The sequence below is a fragment of the Patiria miniata genome, unplaced genomic scaffold (genome assembly GCF_015706575.1).
Source record: "Patiria miniata isolate m_02_andy unplaced genomic scaffold, ASM1570657v1 HiC_scaffold_22, whole genome shotgun sequence".
Classification (NCBI taxonomy): Eukaryota; Metazoa; Echinodermata; class Asteroidea; order Valvatida; family Asterinidae; genus Patiria; species Patiria miniata.
The window spans coordinates 15897552-15923639 of record NW_024037061.1 but is presented as its reverse complement, the minus strand read 5'-3'; the positions used below and the strand labels follow the sequence as shown (position 1 = coordinate 15923639).

At 39.0% G+C, this 26088-nt stretch overlaps 1 protein-coding gene and 1 non-coding gene across 3 annotated transcripts in view; one reads left to right on the top strand and one right to left on the bottom strand.

Moving 5' to 3' along the window:
* The window catches only part of LOC119730645 (transmembrane protein 116-like), a 36373-nt gene extending 13816 nt beyond the window's left edge, over positions 1–22557 (top strand). For both annotated transcript variants that reach the window (XM_038203635.1, XM_038203636.1), the window contains exons 4-13: positions 4954–5097; positions 5531–5635; positions 7765–7814; positions 9131–9205; positions 10719–10755; positions 11459–11548; positions 13703–13754; positions 16317–16406; positions 19008–19087; positions 21217–22557. In XM_038203635.1, the coding sequence (XP_038059563.1) occupies positions 4954–5097; positions 5531–5635; positions 7765–7814; positions 9131–9205; positions 10719–10755; positions 11459–11548; positions 13703–13754; positions 16317–16406; positions 19008–19087; positions 21217–21468 (975 nt within the window). In that variant the 3' untranslated portion in view covers positions 21469–22557. The remainder of the gene's footprint in view (positions 1–4953; positions 5098–5530; positions 5636–7764; positions 7815–9130; positions 9206–10718; positions 10756–11458; positions 11549–13702; positions 13755–16316; positions 16407–19007; positions 19088–21216) is intronic.
* LOC119730997 lies at positions 7196–7350 on the bottom strand. The gene has a single exon (XR_005271419.1). It is a non-coding gene; the product is annotated as a U12 minor spliceosomal RNA (small nuclear RNA).
* Positions 22558–26088: the final 3531 nt, after the last annotated feature.

Genomic DNA, 26088 nt, shown 5'->3' with positions numbered 1-26088 from the left:
AGTGGAGTATTTCAAATGTTTTAACAGAGTTGTCGTTCAGAAGTCAACTCGGCATGCTCGGTGACCACAGCTTAAGTAAATGAAGGTGACACATGAATGGCAAAAGGGATGTATAAGTTCAAGTGTACATTGACAAAGATTAAAGGTGGGTACACTTAGGAACATTAGTAATAACCAATTTAGTGAGAGAACCTTGCTCAACATGAAGATAGGGAGGATGCCAAATACCCTGTGATATTATGTCACCTGAAATGATATCATTTGGGAAAAAACAACCATTGTAGGTTGTTTTAAAAAGTGTGCCTGCTGGCACACTTTTTTCACGTGCGTTAGCAATGGAGTCCAGACAATCCAATACTGGTATGAGACCCAAAGAAAATATTTAAAAAAAAAAAACTGTAGTGAACCACAACTAATTTGGCCTTCGGTCCACAGTTTGTGGCTTAATGTATTAGACCATATCTATTCAAAGAATTATGCACGTTTTCTCTGCTTTCTAAAATTGTAATGGCCTAGTACACACTGAACTGAAACTTCGATTAGTGCACCCTTTTTAAGGTTTAAGGCATTTTTGTTGCCTCAAGCAAACAAAAATGAACACAATTCAAATGATCCGGTTTTTTTTCTTATACATTTAAAGAATGCATATGAAACAATGAACAGTTTGTCACATAACTTGAGATTCGACTTGCATTGTCATTAACGTTTGATTGACCTGTATTGACCTGTAATGACTTGTGATGAGCTTTGATGACTTGTGGTGACCAGTGATGGTTTGATGACAACTGCGCTATTTGATACTTGGCATTGTACCGGTAGTAATTCTCCCAATGCGCCCGGGCATATAATATTCCTGTTAGAATTTCTAGTATAAAACCAATGGGGCAAAATCAGGAAATATATGAGTGTTTATTTTTTACTGTCAGCTAGTCCACATACAGTTCCTATAATTTTTACATGTACGTTCCTCAGCCTCTCCCAAACAGCGAGGTTCAATCATAGAAGCTCAGACCTTTAAACCAGGAAAAAATATTTTCTTGAATTGGCTGATTCCTAAAAAAAAAAACACAACTAAAAAAAAAACCCACAAGAAAAACACTTAAACATAATATATCGCTGCCATTTACACCTGGAAAATAAGAGAAGCCTAGTGGTTCGTGACCTGTACTTTCCTGCCGACAACCTTTTTGCCGTTTTATTTCCTCTTTAAAGCATTTAATTTCCCATATTACATTGATGTTCCGTAAACATGAAAGTGGAAAGTTTTACCGAGCAATCGTCTGTTAAAGCAAAAATAAAAATCAACAAAGGACATTACACATCTAAATGCATTACCGCTGTGTCTTAGGTTGTGTTTGAAAGAGTTTTGAATTTTTGATTGTCTTTTACTGAAGATCAGAATAATGTTATTATTGATTGTGTCTAACAACCCTAACCGCCCTGAATCCTTCAAAAATCCTCTTTGCCAAAGTGGAGAAATTTGGAGGATTGAGGTCACATGGCAAAAGTGCATTTATACTGATTTCGTAGGATGCACTTTGTCAAGGTCTTGGGCCGGACCTTGTGTTGTTTTTGCTCAGCCATGAATAAATATAGGCCTGGATTATGCTTGAAATCAGTCACTGCCACAGGATTTTACAGGATTCAGGCAGTGGTCACCCCTCCACGGACCATATTCAAGAAAAAATGGAGGAATTTGCAGGATTGAGGCTGTGTACATGCTATGTTTCATAATTGGAGGATTTTGCAGAATTAAGGCTGCATCCTAGCAAAAAGGCCTAGGGAGTTAGGTTTAAATAAAACTGTTTTGTGTATTAAATCGACATTGCTATTTTGTGCTAAGTTTTTACCTGAAAAAACAAACCACAATGCTGAAAAGGTTTTTTTTCCCAAATGAGTAATTTTTCCACTTTACAGCTTGTCTTCATTGTGGTGTGTCATTCTCTGAGGGGAAATTAAATGCCTGTTATCCTAGGACGATCTTAGCTCATAAACACGTAAGCTTCCTCCCCCAGCTCGAAACCTATCACATTTTGTCAAAACTTCATGTTTCAATAATTTTCCAATCCAACAGCTTTGTACAAAGACGTGGACAAAATATCTATACATAGCAATTATCAGGGAGGTTGGTTCATTAAAAATAGAAGAGAAAAAATAGTTTGTCATGTACATTGTACCTGGGGCTGAGTCACGCAAATAAAAATCTATAAATATGAATATGTTAATCTGCCCCGCCCTTGTGAGGTTTATTGTGAAGTTTAAGGTTAGACATTTCAGTCCTTCTGATTTGAAAATCACAGGTGTGTGGAAAAACGCACACCTGGATTCTTCTTGGCGTGGGATTCTTCTAGGCGTGTGATTTTTCTAGGCGTGTGATTTTTCTAGGCGTGTGATTTTTCTATGCGTGTGATTTTTCTAGGCGTGGGATTCTGTGGTCCAAGCTGGGACTGAACAATCTGGTATTGTTTTCAAAATATTCATCTTGGTTTACAGTAAAGCCATATTCTTTTCACCAACACACTTGATTTTTCTCAAATTATGAAGTATAATTATGCCGTAAATGTATTGCGAGGTGTGCGGTACTGAGGGATTCAGGCGTGCAATTATTTGCACTTCTCAGGAAGCATTTAGGCGTGTGATTGCGTGGGGGTGTGATCGCACGCCTCAAAACAGAAGGACTGACATTTTAAGGGATGGGTCCTTCTCTCAAGTTAGTTTTCCTTGTTTATTTTTGCACAATTCAGAGCATTTTTGCTGCATGAAGAACTTTTGATACATGTGTAAGTTTGTATACATGTGCACATGTACAAGTACAAGTCACAGAGATTTAACCTTTAATCGTCCTGGTATCGGTACGTACTGGTACGTGTACCACTTTGCCAAGCCTTGCATTTTGCCATTATGTTTTAAAGTGAGGTTTAGGCATACATGTACATGTACATACATGCACATAAGATTGGACAAAATTCTATTTATTCCTTGACAATTGTCTGTTGATACTGGATCCATGTACATGTACTAAACCGTCAAATCCCATGTGCACATATGTAAATGGACCTGGGTTTCCATGGTCGTGGAAAAATCATTGAAAGTCCTGGGGGAAAAAGTTGTCCTGGAAAGTCATGGAAAAGTCATGGAAAATTGAAAAATAAAATAAAAGAAAGTCATGGAAAAGTCATGGAAAATTGAAAAATAAAATAAAAGAAAGTCATGGAAAAGTCATGGAAAATTGAAAAAAAAAATAAAAGAAAGTCATGGACAATTGAAAAAAAAATAAAAGAAAGTCATGGAAAAGTCATGGAAAATTGAAAAAATAAAATAAAAGAAAGTCATGGAAAAGTCATGGAAAATTGAAAAAAATTTAACAAAGTCATGGAAAAGTCATGGAAATCAAGATTATGACAGGGTTATTTTTGATGGGCCACTTTAAGGATGGCTGTAAGGGGAGGATCGGAGGAGGCCATTAGTTATTAAAACTTATTTTGAAAAGCTAACAAATGGTTAGCCTAATATCAGCGGTTCATCAGAATCACAACACCGAACAACTTTTCTCTGCAAAATGGTGTCAAATGTCATAGAAATTGTCATATTTTAGTCCTGGAAAGTTCTGGAAAGTTCTGGAATTTGGTTTTCAGATTTCTGTAGGAACCCTGATATAGGTACATGTACATGGACAGCAAACATGATATTTTTATTCTCTGAATGGTACGTGAGGAACCTTTGTGTTACTGGCGGGAGGGGATTCATACTGAATTGGGTTCACAGCCTTTTTGCAAAGAAACTTCTTACCTAAGGTGTCCCACCCTTTGCAAAAGGCGCGTTGACACGTCGGCTCACAAAGTACATGTATGTTCCGGTACGAAAGGGGTACGACTCCTGATCAAGATGTTCAAAGGGGAAAGGTACATGTGTTAGCTGGGGATTAGACAAAAATCCGGCTGAGTCAATGGAATGTCTGGAAGTGGGCTGCCATGTTCCCCCCCCCCCTTCCCTCAAAATAGAAGTCGCAAGATGTCAGCAGAGGGGGGAAAGACTATGGACAATTGAAAAGAAGTCTTATGGAGAGTAAGAAATGTCTGCAACTTTTGTGTGAAAATATGATACCAGGTCTTAATTTACAGACCTGGACATTAACCCTAACTCCCTTGGCCTTTTTGCTAGGATGTAGCCTCAATCCTGCAAAAACCTCCAATTGGCCTCATGGAAAAATAGCATATAGCCTCAACCCTGCAAATTTCTCCATCATTTCTTGAATATGTTCCGTGGAGGGGTGGCCACTGCCTGAATCCTGCAAAATCCTGCAGCAGTGACTGTCAACATGTTGAGGCTTGGCCAGTGACATCCTGGAGCAGTACGGAGGATTTCAAGCATAATCCAGGCCTATATTTATGCATGGCTGAGCAAAAACAACACAAGGTCCGGCCCAAGACCTTGGCAAAGTGCATCCTACAAAATTAGCACCGCACTTTTTCCATGTAACCTCAATCCTCCAAATTCTTACACTTCGGCAATGAGGGTTTTGAAGGATTCAGGGCGGTATATTACAGGGTACATTTACTATCAATATTACAAATTAGAATGTATACATAATGCATGTCTGAGCATAAGATTCAAATTATTCTGAGAAGAGAAACTGGCTATTTTAGGAGGTTGTTAGTGTCGCCCTCCTCCCCGTCTCCCTCCCCCCCCCCCCCCAAGAAAAAAAAAAATGGGGAGATGGGGATTCTAACCCTCCAGTATGTCAGCCATTTGTTGAAAGGTAAACTAAATATTCTTTTTTACTTATATTATTAACACAATGTTAAAAAACTTGTGTTAAGATTACACGTCAATCTGCCAGCCTTTATGTGCCATACCATGGAATAGCCTGTGGAATGGTTCTCTGGAAATCAAAGATTCAAATCCCGCTCTGGTCAGTATTCTATCAACTGATTGCTTGCTGCTTGCTTACAGATCCGTCCCCTGTTCCACCTAGCCATAGCCGATCTAGGCCTGGCCCTTTGCTGGCTTGTGGGTGCCATCCTGTGGAATATTCCCTTTGATGGAGTGGGTTCCGTGGGCTTCCGGGTCTGCACTGTGCTGCAGGCCGTCACCGAGGTACGAACTAGAAGAAGAGGAATCAACAATAAAATTTCATTGCATTCTGAAAAAAAGAGAAACTTCTGTGAATCTTCCATTTTGAAGTTCTATTATAATGAAATGTCTATTTTTGCAGAGATTTGACTGGATGAAATCTAAAAAGCAAATGCTTACACTACCAATTAAAGAGGTAGTGAATATCGGGATGCTTATGAGCCATGAGAAAACCAATTTCAGAAATTGTTCAAATCTTGAGATTTTTCATCCTTGCATTTGTTTTTCTCACTAAAGTGCAGTGACATACATCATGAAACAGTTTGAAAACCAACAAAGCTTCATCATCTATTTTTGTTGAGAATTTTTTTTTTTAAATTATTAGAAATGCCGCAGATAAACATGAATGCAGATGTGTAAATTAAATTTCTCGTGGCTATCCTTTTTTGACATGCAGATGTTCAACGTCATCAGTTTCTTCCTAACGGTCAACTATGCACTGAACGTGTACCTCAGGTTGAAAGACAGACACAACAGAGCAAAGAAACTGACCCTATTACATGTAAGACACCATCTACATGTTTAAAAAATGTACATGTCAGATGCAATGCTGAGGTGGGATGTCAACCCACCCCCCCCCCCCCTCCCAATTTTTCTTTTGGTCAGCCAAATATTCTACCTGTCAGCAAAAGTGTGTGTGTTTGGGATAAATGTATGCAGCTTAGACAAGCACCCCTTTTATCTAATAGTGTCCAGTCCAATCGACTTTGAACAATGCCTCCCCTCCCCATTGGTCAGATGATTATACAGTTCCCTCCCTCCTCCCTGCATTTTTTTTTCTGCAGCAGACATCGTCTTTTAACCAATCACATCACGCATCCTAAAATGAATATTTATCACGCTGTGTGGATGGAAGACACTTAGGTTCTCGTAGTGTTTTCCCTTCAGTTCGCTCTTTTCACACTTCCGCCATGGGCATGCAGAGCCTCGATCTGGCAACTTTACACAATGAATATAGCCGGTTCAGTGATTCCCGTGTTGGGGTTCAGATCACTGAACCGGCTATTTTTATTGTGTAAAATTGCCAGATCGAGGCTATGCATGCCCAATGACAGAGTGTAAAAAGAGCAAATTAAACCTATCCCGACCAACAAAAAATATTTGATGAAAACGGGCATGGGCTCGAACCACGGATCTTGCAATTTGTTGTTTACTCCACTATCCACTAGGCCACAGTGGCATCTCGTCGAAAACCATTCTTTGAAATTGTTTAATGTACATGCATGACTGAGTGATACATTAGCAATAGTGTTACGTCATTGTTATTTACTAAGGGAATAAATGTGTGCTGCGGAGGTTTTTATCACTCTGTTTAAGACCACTTACCAGTAGAGTCTGGGTGCTGATAATTACCCGAGCCGGAGGCGAGGGTAATTATCAGCACCCAGACTCTAAGTGGTCTTAAACAGAGTGATAAATACCAACAGAGCACATATTTATTCCCATTCATAAATACATTTTCGGTAAAAAAAATCATATAATTCGTTCAAAACATCCCGATTTTGTTCAACAAATTCACTTTATGCTTTTTGAAACATCCCTCTTGCAAAATAATGGAGTGTTCAAGCTGGTGAGTAAGATGTAAACAACCCTTTTATGGAGATTGACGTGCGCGTATCATGTTCTGCGCGATGTCGCGCAGAACGCACCTGGCGCGCTGCGTTTTGAATTTAGAACTATAAAATTTTGACTCCCTGGTAGTGTTGCGCATGCCTACGTGAGGATTGTGAACGTTCAACCAATGAAACGATAAAAGGCACTGGATTTTTAGGAGTCCACATTTTATTGTGACACTGGAAAAGTGTTTAAGACCAGCTAGCCATGCCTTTATCATCCGTTTAAGACCGGCCACGTGACGGGCTCTCGACCAATTTGAATGCGTAAACTGTCTTAGGTATTTATGAATTATGAATAAACATCAAACTAGCTGAATAATCATGATCCATTGATGATGTGTGCTGCAAATAAAAACACTGCTCCCCCCTTCATAAAAAAGTGAGGGGCTAAAATTTGACCCATGCATTAGTTCCCACTTTGATTCTTTCTTTTGTTTGAATGGTAGGGGGTAGATCACTCAACAAGGGCATCCCACTGAAGTAGGTGGGACACACCTAGGGCGACCTGTCCCCCCTCAAAAATTCTTCACAGACAATATTTTGCTGTGGAGCCTGGCGTCACCCAAGCTCATTATTTTCCTTACTCATTAGTTTAAGGCATAAACTCTCATGGCCAAAAAATGTACTATGGCATACGTTGGTGTACATTCTAGTCACAGTATTGTGTGTATATCTGATGTTTTTAAAAATAAATGTGAATATCTTTCCAAATGCTTCAGAATGATGGATTGAATTTTTTAACGCCATGCTGTGTTGGTTTGAAGGTAAAACTACTCTCGGATCATGAAATATGAGTGATTTAAATTTTACCCATAATGCATTGCAGCATATGTATATTTACGCATAGTGCTGTTGTACATGTACCATTCTGTACAGCATTTATATATCATAGTGCCCCTTTCTGAAAACGTTTTTGAACTGAATGACATGATGTTACAGTGTACATGTATGTGTGTTCTGAAGTGTTTTTTTTTTAAGATTTCAAATTGAGAATTTGTTTTGTTTTTATATTCAGACAATGACTTCAATGAAGTGGATAATGAGGCTATTTTATGTCATTTCGTGGTGAGTACAGTAAATCAATATTTGCTCAATTCAAAAGTTTAGCACTTGGGTTTTTATAGTGAATTCAAATAAAATGGTAACAGTCACAGAGGGTAATGATGAGTTTATGCAAATAATTTGGAAGGGTCGTCGTTTGGGAAAACAAAGGTTGGAATTTGTTTTAGGGTCAATTAAAGGCCAAAGTCAGTGCCAGAAATAGGTCAAATTAATTGTTTTGTTTTCTAATTTGTGAGTTAAGTAATGTATTGAATGAAGTTTTGAGGAATGTTTTGTTGTTAAGGTTAAGAAAGGATAGTGTTGGGTTGGGTTTGGGTCAGAAGGTCAAAGGTCAAGGTCATCTTGTGAAAAATAGAGAAAAAGACATTCTAGAGGATAATTTATGGTCACATTTTTGTTTTATTGATCTTTGAAGAAGGGTTGCCCAGTCCTCCAGTAACTCCAGATTGGTGTTTGTTTATTTTGGGTTCAAAGGTCAAAGTTCAAGGTCACCTTTTGAGAAATGGAATAAAAGCTTTTTAATAGTTATTTTTCTCATGAAAGTACATGCAGTTAAAAAAAGGTTGCAATCATGTTGCAACATTTTGACCCCAAATGAATCCACATTTCTATAAGTTTTGGCGTCAGACTCAAAAAATCACAAGTTAAGGTCATGAATAATTGTTTGCGTTAGTGTAAGTAGTGTTCTTAATTCCATCACAAATCTGTCACTGATTGGGTCACACAAGTGTATCAAAAATCAGTGCATAAATCCGGTTTCCTGAGGTAAGGAAAGGGGGGGGGGGTGGAATCGTATCAAAACAATGCCTTTGTCATAGTTCCTTTGAATAGCTTGTGACTTATCTTTGGACTTGTGAGTGATTTTCAAATCTTATACACCCATCATCTAGTAATGGTCAAGGAGATTTGAGGACTTGGATATTTGGATCATTTCGTCGCGTCAGTGCAACAAGGTTGTATCTCCTAAAATGGCATGAACGATGCAAAACGCGAGTTTTAGAATGTCAAAAGGTCGTATCTCACTTAAAATAACCCGGATGTACACGCAAAGTCAGTGGACGTCGAGATACGACCTTGTTGCACGGAGCGTATTCGCGCAAGATGCAACTTTGTTGCAGAATGGAGTTATGACCTTGTTGCACTGATGCAACGATTTCTCTGAATCATTAATTTAAAAAATAGTTATCACGGTTAACTAGCTCTATCACAGACATTACAATTCCATTCCTAACGCTTGAATTACACTGTACTGAGGATTTGCCAGCAATACTGAATGAAGTGCCTGCCATAATAAATGAAGTGAACTGCTTACCTGACAGGTTACTACCCATCGCTGTCATGACACCAGTCGTGGTGGTGCACAATCGCCTGCGAGCACAGGACCCATGCACCGAGTAAGTCACACTACGTTACTTTGATTGCCACCCAAGTCTCAGGGCTGTGCAAACTCGATTGTGATGCGATCAAGCTAAATGAGTCATTTGTCGGGAATTTTTATTTGGAGATACAGGCCAAAATAAGATCACTTCATCACATTTCTTGGTGTTCCGACTTCCATAATTTTTGAACTAAAGATGGTATCAGCATGCGGTTTTCACAGCAGTAATGCTGAGATTGTGCTCTTTTCAAATCTGTAAAAAAAAAATTAAATTGATGAGGGTCGACAAACGACTCATGTAGCTTGATCGCATCACAATTATTTTATTCCTTATTTTGAAAGAAAGCTGCTTCTCATTGTGTCAAAAATTCTCTCCTTGAAGTACTTTCTGTCGTCATGCATAGCCTCAAATTGCATTCAGTGTGTCATAGTATCTTGGAATTATCAATAGCAATACAGTATTTGTGAATTGAATAACTTATACATAAATAGCCCCTCATCACCCCTCCCCCCCCCCCCAAAAAAAGGGGGTGGAATCAATAGGGCTGTGCATTGGAACAGGGTGTCCGAGTTCCCTACTGCTGATGTCAGGAACCGGTTCTAGATTATGGGATTGGGTACCCATAACCAACTTTACACCTTACTTAGTAACTTCTCAGACAATGAAAAAGAAAGGTTTTGAATATCATTTGTGGGGACCTCATAAAATGAAAACCAGGCAACATGGGAAAACAACATGTTTCGCGTTTATGATGCTCACGAAAGTTGCAGTTTTACACGGTAAAGCTCTGCTCACTGTACGCGCTTGCATCTTGCTGCATTGAGGCACAGCCGAAGTGGTAGTATTATCGTGTGGACAAATATCAGGGTTCGAAATTAGCGGTAGCCCGCTAGCCAAATGCTAGTCAAAACAGCGGCGGGCCAGTCAAACTATTCCTTAAGTAGCCCGGCTGGCGAGTCAAAAAATTATTGGGACACGGCAAAGATGAAAGGACAGGAAGAAATAAATCTTTAAATACAGAAAGAAAACCTCATCAGGTTGTGTCTAGTTTTTTCAACTGTTCTAGAAGGTTAAATTATTAGATCTGTTTATTAAAAACACTGAGAAAATTACCTCAGAATTGAGCCTGAAAATATGCCATTTTGTATTGGAGCTAAAAAAAATGCGGGCTAGTGAAAATGCCCGCGGGCTATTTAAGATTCTGTTTCAGTAGCCCGGCTGGCTAGTGAACAAAAAAGTTAACAATCTGAGCAGGGATTTGAGATTTGAATTGTGGGTTGGGTTTCTTTAATGGGTACCTAGTTACCCGTATTTTGTTCAATCGGGTACCTAGTTCCCGTACTTCCGGTTAATGCACAGCTCTTGGGACCAAGAAGGCAGTGAGTCACTGTGAAGATAATCTACACTTAAAAAGGTCAAGTTTATAGTTCTCCACAACGTAGTCGCGTTCAACTCTTGACATTAATTTTGATATAGTTCGGGAATTAAAGCAGATCTGCGTTGTTTTTTTTCTTTTCCTTTGCTGTAGGTGTTTGGTGCTGTTTTTCAAGCCTTCTGTTCAAGGGGTAAGAAAAACGAGAAATTTCAGAATAAACAAAAGTACATGTACTCATCTGGGCCCAGTTTCATAACGCTGCTTAACAGCCAACTTTGTGCTTACCGAGCCTCCATCTATTTCATAGGGACTGTTAAGCAGTAAGCACAGCAAAAGCACGCTTAACCCCAGAAGAAAACTTTGCTTAAATCAGTGACGTAACAATAGAAATCTCCATGCGCGCGCAACCGTTAGCATGAAATTGTGCTTAAGCAGCAACATGATTTTCTGCTATAGTAAGTACAACTTTTCTGCTTACTGATAAGCAGTGCTATGAAATTGGGCCCCATTGCGCTGCTTAACAGCCAATTTGTGCTAACAGAGCCTCCGTCTATTTCAGAGAGACCGTAAGCATAATCACAGCAATAGCATGCTTAACCCTGGAGGAAAACATTGCTTAAATCTGTGACGTAACAATAGAAATCTCCAGGCATGCGCAACCGTTAGTACGTCCACGCTATGAAATAGTGCTTAAGCAGCAGTATGATTTCATGTTAAAGTAAGCACAACTTTTCTGCTAACTGTTAAGCAGCGCTATGAAATTGGGCTTTGAAAGTATTTGGATCATGGTTACTGCAAAGAAAAAGCCCTGTTCCCTTCTTGGGTACTGATTTGCCAACATTTGTGTTCTGTGTTGGTATAATGTTTGGTGTCGTTGTTTTGCTTCTTGGCAGAATAATGGGTCCTTCGAATCTTGGTCCTGGGCACACTACGGAGCGATCTTCTTTGTGGTTTCATTACTTTTAAGTATGGTGTCTATTGTGGTAAGTACAAGTTACTTGCAAATAATTAGGGGTAAGGCCAAAAAAGATAATATTTCTGCTCCAGGTTACCCTACCTACCCTATTTTAACAGCCCCTACCCTAATTTTTTTGGGGGGGGGGGAGAATGAGGAAAAGAACCTGAAAACCATCAATTACTACCTTTTACCCTTTACTACACGCAGACACCTCCATATGAAATAAAAATTGCCAAAACAGAATTTCCCCTACCTACCTACCCTATTTTTAAATGCCATGTAATCGGAAGCAGAAATATTTTTTTTTTACCCAAAGCTTTTAAATAATGTGCATTTGTAAACATTTTGGTTGTCACCAGTTCACCCGTATATCCCACATATAAACCTGCTCACGTGCCTGAATGTACGTGTTCATCTTTTCAAACCGTGGACGAAAAATACCAGAGAACAAAAGAGAATAATATCGTCCACGATTCCCAGCATACGTCTGCGATTGGGGTCGTGTACAAAACCTATGGGAGTCTTCCTAAAAAGTTTGAGTACAAACAAAAGAGGGACAAAGAACGCCCACAATCGACGGTGAACACACGTTTGCGTGAATGCATTTACAGCACAATTTGATAGTTATGTTTGAAAAACAGTTGCCACAATAGTATGGGGTCATCCTATAAAATTTGAGGTCCACTTTTTTTCCTGTTTTATCTGAAATCAATGGTTTTATAACACTGGAAGCACTCTTTCATGCGGTCACCCTCCAAGAGTGATTATGAGTGACACACTAGCTACCCAACAAATAAAAAAAAAAAATGTGTGAAGTCATTCTGAACCTAACAGCCATCAAACCCCAACGGCATGTTTTGTTGGAATCTGTCAGGATGGGTACAGTACCCCTAAACTGACAGTCTTTTACATTGGGTTGGCACACCTCCAGAATCAAAGTCAGAAATATATGTGTGCAGTTTCCCATATGGTATTGGACTTTGCCAGGATGGGTATGGTTTCTACTAAATCATGCTCCCCAACGGCATGTTTTGTTGGAATCTGTCAGGATGGGTACAGTACCCCTAAACTGATAGTCTTTTACATTGGGTTGGCACGCCTCCAGAATCAAAGTCAGAATATGTGTGTGCAGTTTCCATGTATGGTGTTGGACTTTGCCAGGATGGGTACGGTTCCTAGGAAATCATGCCAGGGAGTTAAGGTTAATGATACTTGAATGGTAAATTACAAAGTTCAAAGGTAACAGAGACAGGCAAAATATCACTATTTGGACCCTCAATTTATACAGGGTGTTTCCAAAAAAAAGGAAGCCCAACTTCAAAGAATGAGTGTGGACAGACGATATGTTTACTGGCTATAAAACTGGTATCATCTGAAAGCGTAATCTCTATGCTTTTCAATGATGCTATGTTTAGGTTTTCTGAGTCATGCATCAGTGAGCATCATTGTCTTGAAAACTGGATGCAAAAATGCAGTTGGTTCACTTTCATAAAAAAAAAAACCACTGGGCACGTTGTGCCTATTGTTACGGAAATGTCTGTGAAATGGCTTGAATGTTAATCCTCGGGAAAATGGCACATTGTTTTGAATGTTGCTTGGTCAAAACGAGAAATTCATGACAAACAATAAAATTCAGTTTTGAAACCAACCCGACTTGTTTTGGGGTTTCTTTTTATGCACTCGTGTCTTCTTCTTGAATACTTATTCTCATGCACACCATGCCTATTGTGTTTGACATGAAAGTGAACCAACTGCAATTTTGCATCAAAATCTCATGACAGTGGCGCTTAGTGATGCATGACCCTGGAAATGTAAACAAGGTATCATTGTAAAGCATAGAGATTACGCTTTCAGATGATAACAGTTTTATAGCCAGTAAACATTTAGTCTGTCCCTACTGGTTCTTCAAAGTTGGGTTTTCTTTTTATTGAAACACCCTATAGAATAAAATACTGCAACATTTGGCCTATGCTGTATACAATGTCCAGCCAGGAGCTGAAATGTGTGTGTTAATTTTTTGTTGTTGGTAATTTGACTTTTAAGTGACTTTAATTTGGAACTAAATTGGTCCACTATTTTCAATTTGCTTGCTGCTCTGAGAATTCAAGTGAATATTTTTTTTATGAATTCCTTGCCATATTTAAGAATATTCATTTTTGATATATTTGATTGTTTGCAGACATTCTATGTTTTGTCGGCGATAGTTTACCGAAAACTCATGAAGGGTAATGGTAAGTCGCTTTCCCTGTGTTTTATTAGTGTCATTGGAAATAATAAGATTCATGTATGCAATGACTTGACGTATTTTCACAACATCTAACTTTTCTTTACCACTTGATTCATTCATTCATTCATTCATTCTTTATTATTTTTACCACATCTCATTTCATTATGTGACAAGGCATAAATACATACATGTAGTTTTGGATAATATAAAGTTCGAGCTTGTTTTACAAAATATATTTATACACTTGGACGCATTATTTTCTAATTAGAGATGGTGGAAGGGGATCCCCAAAAAGCGGAGCTTGTTGAGTAGAGATCCCCTTTAACATGGATTAATACAAACATTTAATGAAAAACAAACGAAAAACAATTGAACGTATAAATTTTAGATTGTACATAACACACGGAAAAACAATATTGCTGATCAGAAAAAAAAGAAATACAGAGTAGTAACCCAGTAAGAAGATTAATTTGAGTTATTATAATTTGATAGTAAATTCGATTTAAGTTTGGATTTAAATAATGGAAGGCTACGAGTGCCCTGGAGTGATTTATGTAAGGACTTCCAGTACTTAGGGCCTTCATGCCTAATTGTTTTTTTATAAACAGTTGTTCTTGCAAATGAAAAGTGAAATTCTCTACGTTGTCGGGTAAAATGGTGATGTATAGTTTCGTTTCTGCAGAACATTTGTGCAATGGGATTTGGAAGTAAATTATTATTCAAACGATGCATGAAGGCTCCAAGCTGAAGTGAACAAATGTCATTGACCTTGAGTGTTTTATGTTTACAGAAAAGAGGATTTGAATGTTCAGGTCTGTCGACAGAATTTATAACTCTCAATGCCCGTTTTTGTAGGTTAAGAATTCTGTTCACATAACTAGCTGCACAATTCCCCCATGCTAGGACACCATAGTTCAAATAAGGCAAAATCAATGTGTTATACAGCATAAACAGTACTTCCTGTGGGAAAAAGGCTTTGAGCTTACTAATGACACCTATATTTCTAGAGAAACTTGATCATTAATTTCCAATCACAAATACCAATTCGCAAGAGTTATTTCAAGAGTATTTGTACGATATTTCTTGCCGAAACCTCATATGTTTCAATACTGAGTACTTACTGGAGGGTAAATTGTACAAATGGCCGTGCACATTGGCCAATTCAAGATCGACACACAGTCCGCCTCCACAGACTTCATGGACTGTGTTTGTGTGTGTGTACAAAAGATAAGAGTAAATAGCATGTTTAAAATACATCACCCGGAGGCAAGTCGAGGCAATCTTGACATTTTAACCTGTCAGCCGTGCCTGTGTATAAAAACGGCTAGTGCCTGTTATCACGTCCTCCCACGCGAACTGGTTAACAAAATGACAAGGCATTGCTGGGTTCAAACTTTTGACTCGGCAACTGGCACACACAAAGTCGTAGAATGCCATGGTATAGTGGTTACGGTGTTTGACTCATGTACGATGGTGCGTGGGTTCGAATTCCTGCCAGGAACGTGGTGTTGTGCCCTTGGGCAAGACTTTCAACTACAATTGCTTCTCTCCACCCAGGAGTAGGAATGGGTACCTGTGAGGGTAGAGGCTGAATGTGCGCTGATATTTGCTGCCGCGTGGTCTCGTGGTCTGATGAACAAGGGAGTAATTGTAAAGCGCTTTGGAAAGCGTTATTAGCATTACAATAATAGTTATTAACCCTAACTGTATTTGACCAAATGAACACTCCCGACGCACACACAAGTCTAACCATTTCACCACTTGATCACTTCAACTGGGTTCGAACCCAAGACTTTGCATACAACAACCAATTACAAGTACTTGACCACATCAAGTTGAGTCTAACCCAGTAATCGCTTGACCACCTGTAACTGGGTTTGACCCCAAGACCATGCGGGCACGTGTTGCCAAGCAGTCGAGCACAGGATTTAAGATCGTGAGGTTGTGGGTTCGAGCCCTGCCGTGGCCATGCGTGTTGTGCCCTTGAGTAAGGCGCTTCACCTCAATTACTCCTCTCAACCCAGGTGTTAAATGGGTACCGGCATTATTCAATGCTGGGAAGGTAACAGACTCGCTGTGGAGGTGGTGTGGCGATCCCCCCACAGCAGCATATGAGTCTGGCCCAATCGCTAATGAAAGAGAGATGGGCACTCCGTTCCTGTGACGTGAATACAGATTCCTCCCCGTTACCTTTACCTTTACCTTAACTATGCAATGGCACACATGAATCTGACCATGTAATCATTTGCACTGGACCATCCTAGCTACAATCCTGGCCAAATCTTGCTGCCCCCCCCCCCCCCCCCCGGCCCCCGTTCAATGTTGTCTCTCATTGCGTGGTGTGTGCTCCATCAGCTGGAGAGAACAACATTGACCGGGGGAGCGGGGGAGTGGGTGACCGTGGCAGGCTCAGGAAGTGTCCCAACCATTTTGGCCAGGATTGTAGGTTCACACGAAACTCTACAGCTAGCAACCAGCGTGACTCGCAAGGCACAATGACCACTACGCCTCACCCATGTTATGAAAAATATTCTCATGTCTGTCATCTTATTCTTTTATGGTTAAGTTTGGACCAACAAGCAACGCAGGGCGCTAGTAGAACTGTGCAAGCGTATCTCCTTCTACATAGCTGCCTTCGTCATCTGCTGGATCCCTGGTGAGAATGCATCAACTTTTTCTGCTCTGCAAATTTCCTGTTATGACTCATTATTACTCACAGACAAGAGTCTAGTCTTGGTTTCGAGTTTTTGTTTCAAGGCCTAAATTTTGGTGTACACAGGCATGCAACTTTTCCTTGGATCTGCTGATTTCCTCGGTTTTTTTTTCTTCTCATGAATGCCATTACGAATTGAAAAACCCTGTACAAAGTCTTGTGTGGTTTGGAGTTTCCTTTTTTTTTTTTTTAATTTTGAGTTGCATGCCTGTGTACACTGTGAGTCAGAATGATCTGAATCCAAATTAAAGAAAGTATTAAAAAATATGTAGCAATTATCAAAACAAGTGCGAATGAGATATGTTATAGGCTGGTATTTTGGCCATGTTTGGTGAAAGTTTCGTGTATATCCATTGTACCATTTTGAAGAAAAGCGCTAGCAAAGAACACACACTAAAAAAACACTCTAACCACGGTTCCATGGTTCAACAAATTTATTGAAATCATGTACTGATGTGAAGCAGTGTAATAACAAATAAAAACCTAGTCATGGTGACTGACTCACTTGAAGTTATTGACACATTTTTTAAAAAAAAGGCATTTAACCAATTCCGTGTGCAGACTGGAAAATGAGCCACTTCAATGAAAATGACGTAACTCCTCACCACAGCCACTAATTTGGAAAAAAAAAAAATCAAAATTCCTGTGGAAGCCAAGGTAATAACCATTCATATGAAACGCTCAGTTTTGCCACAAAAAAAAAAATGGTGAACTTGGGTCCAGATCATTCTGACTCACCCTGTACATTGCCTAGGAACTTGTGCAGTCTTCTGACTTCATATGAATAGAAGATGTTATAACACCTCACCCACAGATTCTGTGTCTGGATTGGCCGAGAGTGAGTCACATGTTACTTTCTAATTTTGCTATCTTTCTGTGCACGGCCAAAAGTACTATGCGCATAGCAACCAAAGTACTATACCATTAGCAACCAAAGTACTATTTCCACGGCGCGGTATTTGTGTGCAAATGCATGCTGGTGTGCGCGTTGTGCGTAGCACGTATTGTTCCAAAGAGAGTGCGCCGCAGACTTGGGTTCAAACAGTTCGGGAAGGGGTAGTTTTTAAGAGAGAAATACATTTTCCACCAATTTTGTATTGAAATTGAAGTTTATTTCAACTGTGTTCAGATTTAAATAATTTAAAATATTAAAATCAAGCAGAATCTGTGGGTAAAGTGTTATAAAACAAATATTGAATGCTTTATCTCGTGGTGAAGTAAAACTAGCCTCCCTCGGTGATCCATGGACCATTCTATTTTCCCTCGGCTTCGCCTCCGGAAAATAGAATGTCCATGGTCACCTCGGGAGGCTAGTTTTACTACACCACTCGAAGCATTCAATATTTGTATACTATTCATATGATAAAATGGGCTATTCCAGCGTTATGGAAGGAAGTGTAATGTCCGTGACGGAGCCAATGAACCATGATATCTAATGAATGATTCACAGAAATGATCCAAAACTCCTAGTCTGTAATCTCCTTGACCATCACTAGATGATGGATGTATAAGATTTGAAAAATGCATGTTCAGATTTATTCACTGAGCTCTTAAAAGCTATGTCATGGACTTTTCCGCTGGGATTGCCCAAATGGGAAGGTATAGTTGGAAATTTTGACAAAATTTGACAACTATGGTTCTTCCCAAAACTTGCCTGATTTAAAGGGAATATACAACATTTGCAAACATCGAAAAATAAAACTACCAAGTTTTTACGAAATACCTTACTAGGATGTTGGTAAATGACAGTCTAAAGCATCCTGTAAAATTATGGCACCTGGTGTGAAGTCATTTTTAAGAAAATTGTATTTTTGTATACATTTCCAACAGTGGTCGGCCAACCACCGTTGGAAAACCTTACTAAGTTTCAACTACTGCTCCAACTTTACCCTTTTGTCAGTCCAAATTTTGTTTGCTATTGGTTACATGTTCATGAACGGGTGCAGGCCAGCTAGACTGGTTCACTTACCTTGCAATTTTCCGGCATTTATAAATTGATCCATTTTATCTTTAGTGGAGTCAAGGAACCAGACTACTTGAACATATTTGTCAGTGTAACAATATTTGATCTATTATACTAACCCCTCAAATAGTTCATTTCTGAAAATTACAGCAAAAGCCAATGATGTACATTCCTTTTAAGTACATGCTTGCAAGAATGGTTTTCACTTTAATTTTATTTGAAAACTATAATTATTTTTGACTTGTGTAGTATAAAACAAAACAAATGGCAGTTGATACACAATGAGTGCATCACCGACTGGACACGTCTCTGAGCTTTTGTTTCTGGGAAAAATAAAAAATAAAAATTTGCTGTTTTGTAACAAGACTAGCAGGGACCCTTAGTCTTAATATCTCTTATGTAAAATTTCACTGCGTAAAAAATTGCCATTCGGTTTCAGAAGTTTTAACTTTGAAGCTTCTTGTAGAAATTCCAGGAGCACATTAGTTATGCATTTAATTATTTGTACTTTATAGGAAATTTTACACAGTAAGATTAGTTCTTTTAAAATCCCTCTTTTGTTCCTCGCCTCTTATTTGCAGCCTTGGTCTTGAATGTTATGGATCTCTTCTGCAAAGACGGAGTGTCCTTAATCACATTTGATTGGCTGTATGTCCTACAGGTAAGCAGTTCAAAAATCTAATTTACCAATCTGCTTTCAAGCTTTACAACACCTAAGGCCCCCCCATCAAAAAAGTCTTCGGTTTCTGGTATGGAGCTTGCCCCAAAAGTGGTGCGGTGACACAGTTTTTTTTTCCCTTGCTTTTTTTCTTCAAATGTTGGATGATGTTGCAGATGACGCTTCGATCCCCTTAAAACTCTCAAAAATATCCTTCAGGGTGGAGCTTGAGGTGACCTCAGTAAGGCCATAAGGCTTGAGAATTCTGCACCCACTTGCGATCTCGACCGACACGAACATTCTTCGGGAAATTTGGATATTCAAGACAAAAATCAGAGAAAACGATAACGTCAGACCACACAGCGACATCGACATCGTGCTACCAGGCTTGTCATTAGTCTACTCCCTTGCATATTGCACTAATTAAAAAGCATTTAAAGGTTCCAGATACACGACCATCGCTCCCTCAGTCTGGCTTCCAGACACACAATTACAAAATTCCAATACCGTCAAAAATACCACTCCCCCCCCCCCCCCGGCCCCCCCCCCCCCCCCCCCCCCCCCCCCCCACACACACACTTCCCTCACCAGCCTGCTGGGTCTGCCACTGCATATCTAATAAGACGGAGTATACTATTATACAAAAAATGAATGTTGGTGAGTGCAATGGTAAGGATAATTTCATGTCACCAAATGAAATTATCCTTTCCATTGCACGAACGTGAAACATTCATTATTTGCTTTATATAACACCTGAATAAATCTTTGTCATCTGATTGGTTGACTTTTTAATAGCCAATTTATTCAGGTTAAAAACTGTTTAAAAGTTAAATTAATGCAAACTGTTCCAACAGGTTGCGAACAATCATACTCAATTTCATTCATCTTGATTAAAACAGCCCCACCACCAGCAGCAGTGACACCGTGCAATGGAAGTTCTATTCACAATAGAACTTCCATTGCTCTGTGCGCCACGCGCGCCGTGCGTTGTTACAAGTATTTCAACGACATGTGATCAGTGATCCACCAATCACATGACAGGGATTTATCAGAGATGAAACTTTTCCGATTTTAATCGGAAATCCGACTTTTTGGATTTTCCAACGAAATTTCTGATTTTTTTTACAGTGTGTCCCACAAAATTTGATTTTGTAACGATTTTTTCACAAAATGTCATTTTATTTCAATCATAATTTCGAAGAAATGTCGATGAAAAGTCGATGGAAATGGCATGTTAAAATCATCGCGAACGTAGTTTTAATCTCTTCCACCAGTCGTTATTGGAGTGTTTCAACGGTAGAAACACAGGGCATAACACTGATCGGAGCCTTCTCCGGCTGGACAAAAGGTTAAACATTGACAGGTGACATGGAAAAATCACTGTGTTGCACGTGCGTGCGAATATGCAATGGTACAGCGTACGTACCGCACCGTACCGTCCGCTAGAACATGGCCGGTTGGGAACGGGTAGCCTTGTGAACGATCCAGTGGATAAAATCATTATGTTGTGCGATTTTTGGAGGTTTCAAATGTACAATTTGTACAAATGCAGTGCTTTAAAAATCGTGATGATTATCTCGAGGATAGCGAAGGGAGCATTAGCGAAACATTTCACTGGCATTTGTTGAAGGAGAAAGACGATAATACCTGATTTGTCCCCACGTACGTATGAATGCAAGTGGAGTAGTGGAGTGGTGTGGTTGAATCATTTGAAGCACCATGAACGGTGCCCTTGTCTTTCGGACTTTTCCCTCGACTTTCTCAAGTAAGAAGTGAACTTCTTTATTGATGACTCCATTACTCTAACCGTAATTCAGGCATTTTATGCAATGAAAACACTGACTATTTTTTTTCATTGTAAAGTTTTGTTTGAATCGAAAATAAAGCAGGAGTTGGTGTCCGGAAATTGGGCATGAAGTGTATTGTACATGCATGTACATGTGTGTAACTGCAGCGCGGCCCAGATTTCGGACAAGTATTTTTGTTCGGCCTATTTTCCGATTTTTTTTGGCCACATAACAGTTTCATCTCTGATTTATTCAGGTGTTGTATAATTGTAAATACCATGCTGTGAAGATTCGGTAATATCCTTCAATTCTTTTATAAGTGTCCTGGTTTTCCTTTGTTTCCAGGGAGTCACAGCCCCGAGTCAGGGCTTCTTAAACTGCATCGTCTACGGCTGGACTCGAACCACCTTCCGCATGGCCAAATCCCCACAGGACATGAGGCCCATCCTCAAGCAGAGCTATCGTGTCTACGGCACGGCAAGGTTCCCCAGGATACCGACCTCCAGGCAACAAGCCCCATCAATAGCCTCAGATTTCTCGGACGATACCTCGACTGGAGGGGCTCCCATGTCAAATATGGAGGTCCCGTCACCATGAAATGTCAAAAGTTGGAACGTCCGTACATTAAGTAGAAGTATGAAACAAGAGCCAATACAGCCCATCAGGCCGGCATTTATCTCGTTTCCTTGGAATGAAACGACTGAGAATATTTCTATTCCGCCTGGATGCAGTGCCAGTCAATTGTAATGCTGGTACCCATTTAAACTCCAGGGTGGAGAGAGGATATTGGGGTGAAGTGGCTTGCCCAAGGACACAACATACGACCAGCAGCTGGATTCGAACCCCTGATCCTCTGAACGTGAGTCACGAACCCTAACCACTAGGCCACACTCCCCATTTGGGTTTGGCTCTCTCAAAATGAATTTTGAAATTGCTATTTTAGTTTTAACCGTTACAAGTTGTCAACATTTATTTTAGCTTTTGCTATACATGTGGGATACTCATATTGCAGTTTGAAAGCAGGGCAGGACCTTCTCTGCGTGAATCGTGCATTTTTGGTTTGTATTGGTGTCCCGTTTGTATTTTTCAAGTAGATTTGTACAACACAAATTTTAAATTTAGAGTTTGCAACACTTTTGTAACTTTGTCTTGTTGTGGTGCCACCAGAACTTATAGATCAAGATCTAACAAAAATTAAGGCTTATGACTAGCGCCCTTTGAACAAAGACATTGACTAAAATGGGGATCTGCCATCATAGAGCTGGATAGCTCAGTTGGTAGAGCACTGGAACGGTGATCCAAAGGTCGCAGGTTCAAACCCCGCTCTAGTCAATTTCTTTATTCAACCTTTTTGAACCTCTTTGAACATTTCTGAGGGTTAGGAATTTTAGGAAACTTATTGGAAATTTAAAGAAATTATTTTTTTGAGTGTTTCTTTGGCGGAATTATCACCAAAGTGAAAAAAAAGCGGTTTACCAGTTCTGCAGATATGCATGCGGCAAATTATGTTTGATTTTATAGAGCCAGCCACAACTATGTGTTTGATATCCCAATGAGGAAGGTCTAATGTGATATTAAGGGAATAAATGTGTGTTCGGTCGGTATTAAACACTCTGTTTAAGACCAGTGGGAGTCTGGATGGGTGATAATTACCCAAGGCAAAGCCGAGGGTAATTACCACCAGTGGCGTCACCAGACTTTTCAGTCTGGGGGGGGGCACAGGGGGGGCACCAGCATTTGATTGGGGGGGGGGGGCACTTAGGTGGATACGGATCGCCGTCCTGGGGGAGGGGTCTAAGGGGAGGGGGTACCCCCCTCCCCCTAGGAAAATTTTCGCATACGGAGGATGGGCTAGATGCAAAATGGTGCCACATTTGATGCTAAATTCGATCTGAAGATATCTCCAGAAATTGCTATTTTTGAGGTAATGATTTTAACAACGCGCAGAATTTTGCAGAGGATAGGGGGGCACCAGCATTTGATGGGGGGGCACTCGGGGGGCACTAGGTTTTCCAGGGGGGGCACGTGCCCCCCCCCGGCCCCCCCTTGGCGACGCCACTGATTACCACCCATCCAGACTCTGACCGGTTTTAAACAGAGTGTTTAATACCGACCGAACACATATGTATTCCCATTCATAAATACCTTTTCGGTCAAAAAACCAAATCTTTTCAGTCCAAAAATCAAAACAAGTCAAAAACTAGACGTTGCCAACCATTTTGTTCAACAATTTTACTCCATGTTTTACGAAACACCCCTCTGACTAAAATATGGAATGCCCCTCCACAACTCGTTACCTTATAAGGACATTGGCATGCGCGTCGCGCGTACTGCGCGATGTTGCGCAAAACGCAGCTGGGCTGGTGTAGTGTAAATTTAGGATCATGAAATACTGATTCACTGGTAGTATTGCGCATGCATACGTCAGGATTGTGAATGTTCAACCAATGAAACGTTAAAAGGCACCGGATTTCATGGGAGTCCAAATTTCATGTGACACTGGAAAAGTGTTTAAGACCAGCTAACCATGTCATATCATCCATTTAAGACCGGCCACGTGACGGGCTCTCGACCAATAGGAATGCATAAACTGTCTTAGGTATTTATGAATAATCTGTAAAATAGGAAGAAATGTGATTTCAAATGAGTGTTAACAGATTTCTTCAATGCAATACTTTAAAGTTGACGGCAGAGCAGTCAAGGAGAATATATTTTGTAAAGTATGTATTGTAAATAGTTGATGTAACAAATGAAATATACTATGTATATAATATATATATATGTATAACATCACATTAATTTCACTACTCCCGTTAAAAAAACTGAATTAACACACACAAAACTCTTACTTGAGATGCTGCTTCAGTCGATATTTCACAAACAGTCACGGCAGTAAAGCTCAAGAGAATCATTATGAATCTATTTTCCATTATAAAATGGCTTAATAAATCCCTGTCATCTGATTGGTTGGGCTATCACCTGCCATTAAAATATTCGTCCCAACGCACGGAGTGGCCGCGTGGCAACAATAGACGTTCCATTCCACGGTAGAAGGAAGTTCCATTGCCATTCAAACTTTTGGCAGCTCTGATCAATCAGATGACTAAATAAATTTGGTAAATTGGAGGCAGTACATGTATTTGGGGGGAAAAAAAAGTTTTCTTCCAATGATGGTCAGCCAACCATCATTGGAAATTGAAACAAAAATTTTTTTTTTTCTTGAAAATGACAGCACACCAGGTGCCATGATTTTACGGGATGCTTGAGACTATTTGTTTATGTTTGCAAATATTGTACATTATACCTTTAAACCATCAAGTTATGAATACAAGACCTATGCACTTGCCTTTCTACTTTACTTTCATAAATTTTGTTTTTTTTAGTATGATCTGATTTTCTTGTATAAATAAAAATACCCAAGTCATGTTAAGTTAATGTATGTTAGCATGCATTGTATTTATGTGCAAATGTTAAATGTTTTTCATATGGGCTTATATGTATTTATATTAAAAACAAATTTTAAATGTGAAACATTTTTATGCAAATGGATATAAATTTCTATTGTTTATGGAGTGTTTAAAATCGAAATTCACAAATGTTTTTTTTTATTTGAAAGTTTGTTTTGAGTGTTTGTGTTTGAAGTAAGTGCCAAAGTCATTTATGGTATATTTATGCAACATATCCAGAAATAAATTATAAATTTTAAAGTCATATTCACATTGTGTAAATTTTCTGTTTCTGTATTTTGTTATTATTATTTCTTTGTAAATTATTTTTTACTTTCTGTAGAGTGACTGCTCTTGTAGGAATTTTTGGAAATAATTCCTGAAATGAAATTGCAATAAGAGATGCAGAAAATATATTGAGATCAATAATAATATATTGATATGTTGTTATTGTTATATTGTATAGTCTTACTCATCTCATTCTTTGTTGGTTTGTTTGTTTGTCTTGAATCTACATGCATTGACTTCGCGTATTTTTTTAAAAAGCCTATGGCGTTTACGATTTTTAGGTTTATTGACTTTTCTCATAACAATGTAAAAATTCCTCTTCAGGTTGAAGAAGCGACAATAAATATTCAAAAATGCAAAGAAATTTAACATTTGGGCCAAAATCATCAATTTTTCGAGAAAAAAGTTAACATTTTAAAATTCAGAAAATGTTATTTTCAAAAGCCCATCTTTCCAGAAATCAAAATGGAATGTGTTCTTGGGTCCCTCAAGCATCTTTCCAGCAAGTTTGAAGCAGTTTAATTTTTTGGCCAAAATTGAAGAAATTGTAAGGGGTTAGCCTTACATTTTTGGTGAAATTTGGTGAAAAATTGACTTTTCTCCAAACAATGCAGAAATTCCTTTGGAGGTTAGAGGAGCATTAATCAACATTCAAACATGCAAAAATTTCAACATTTGGGCCCAAATTAGCAATATATTTAGACAAAAAAACCCAACAATTTGGACTGATTTGATCCCAATTTTTTCTTGGAATTTCATTTTCAAAAGCCCATCTTTCCAGAAATCGAATTGGAATGTGTTCTAGGGTCCCTCAAGCATCTTTCCAGCAAGTTTGAAGCAATTTCATTTTTTGGCCAAAATTGGAGAAATTGTAAGGGGTTAGCCTTACATTTTTGGTGAAATTTGGTGAAAAATGGACTTTTCTTTAAACAATGCAGAAATGTCCTTGGAGGTTAAGGAGCATTAATCAACATTCAAACATGCAAATATTTCAACATTTAGGCCCAAATTAGCAATATATTTAGACAAAAAAACCCCAACAATTTGGACTGATTTGATCCCAATTTTTTCTTGGAATTACATTTTCAAAAGCCCATCTTTCCAGAAATCGAATTGGAATGTGTTCTAGGGTCCCTCAAGCATCTTTCCAGCAAGTTTGAAGCAATTTCATTTTTCGGCCAAAATTGGAGAAATTGTAAGGGGTTAGCCTTACATTTTTGGTGAAATTTGGTGAAAAATTGACTTTTCTTCAAACAATGCAAAAATTCCCTTGGAGGTTAGAGGAGCATTAATCAACATTCAAACATGCAAAAATTTCAACATTTGGGCCCAAATTAGCAATATATTGAGACAAAAAAACCCCAACAATTTGGACTGATTTGATCCCAATTTTTTCTTGGAATTTCATTTTCAAAAGCCCATCTTTCCAGAAATCGAATTGGAATGTGTTCTAGGGTCCCTCAAGCATCTTTCCAGCAAGTTT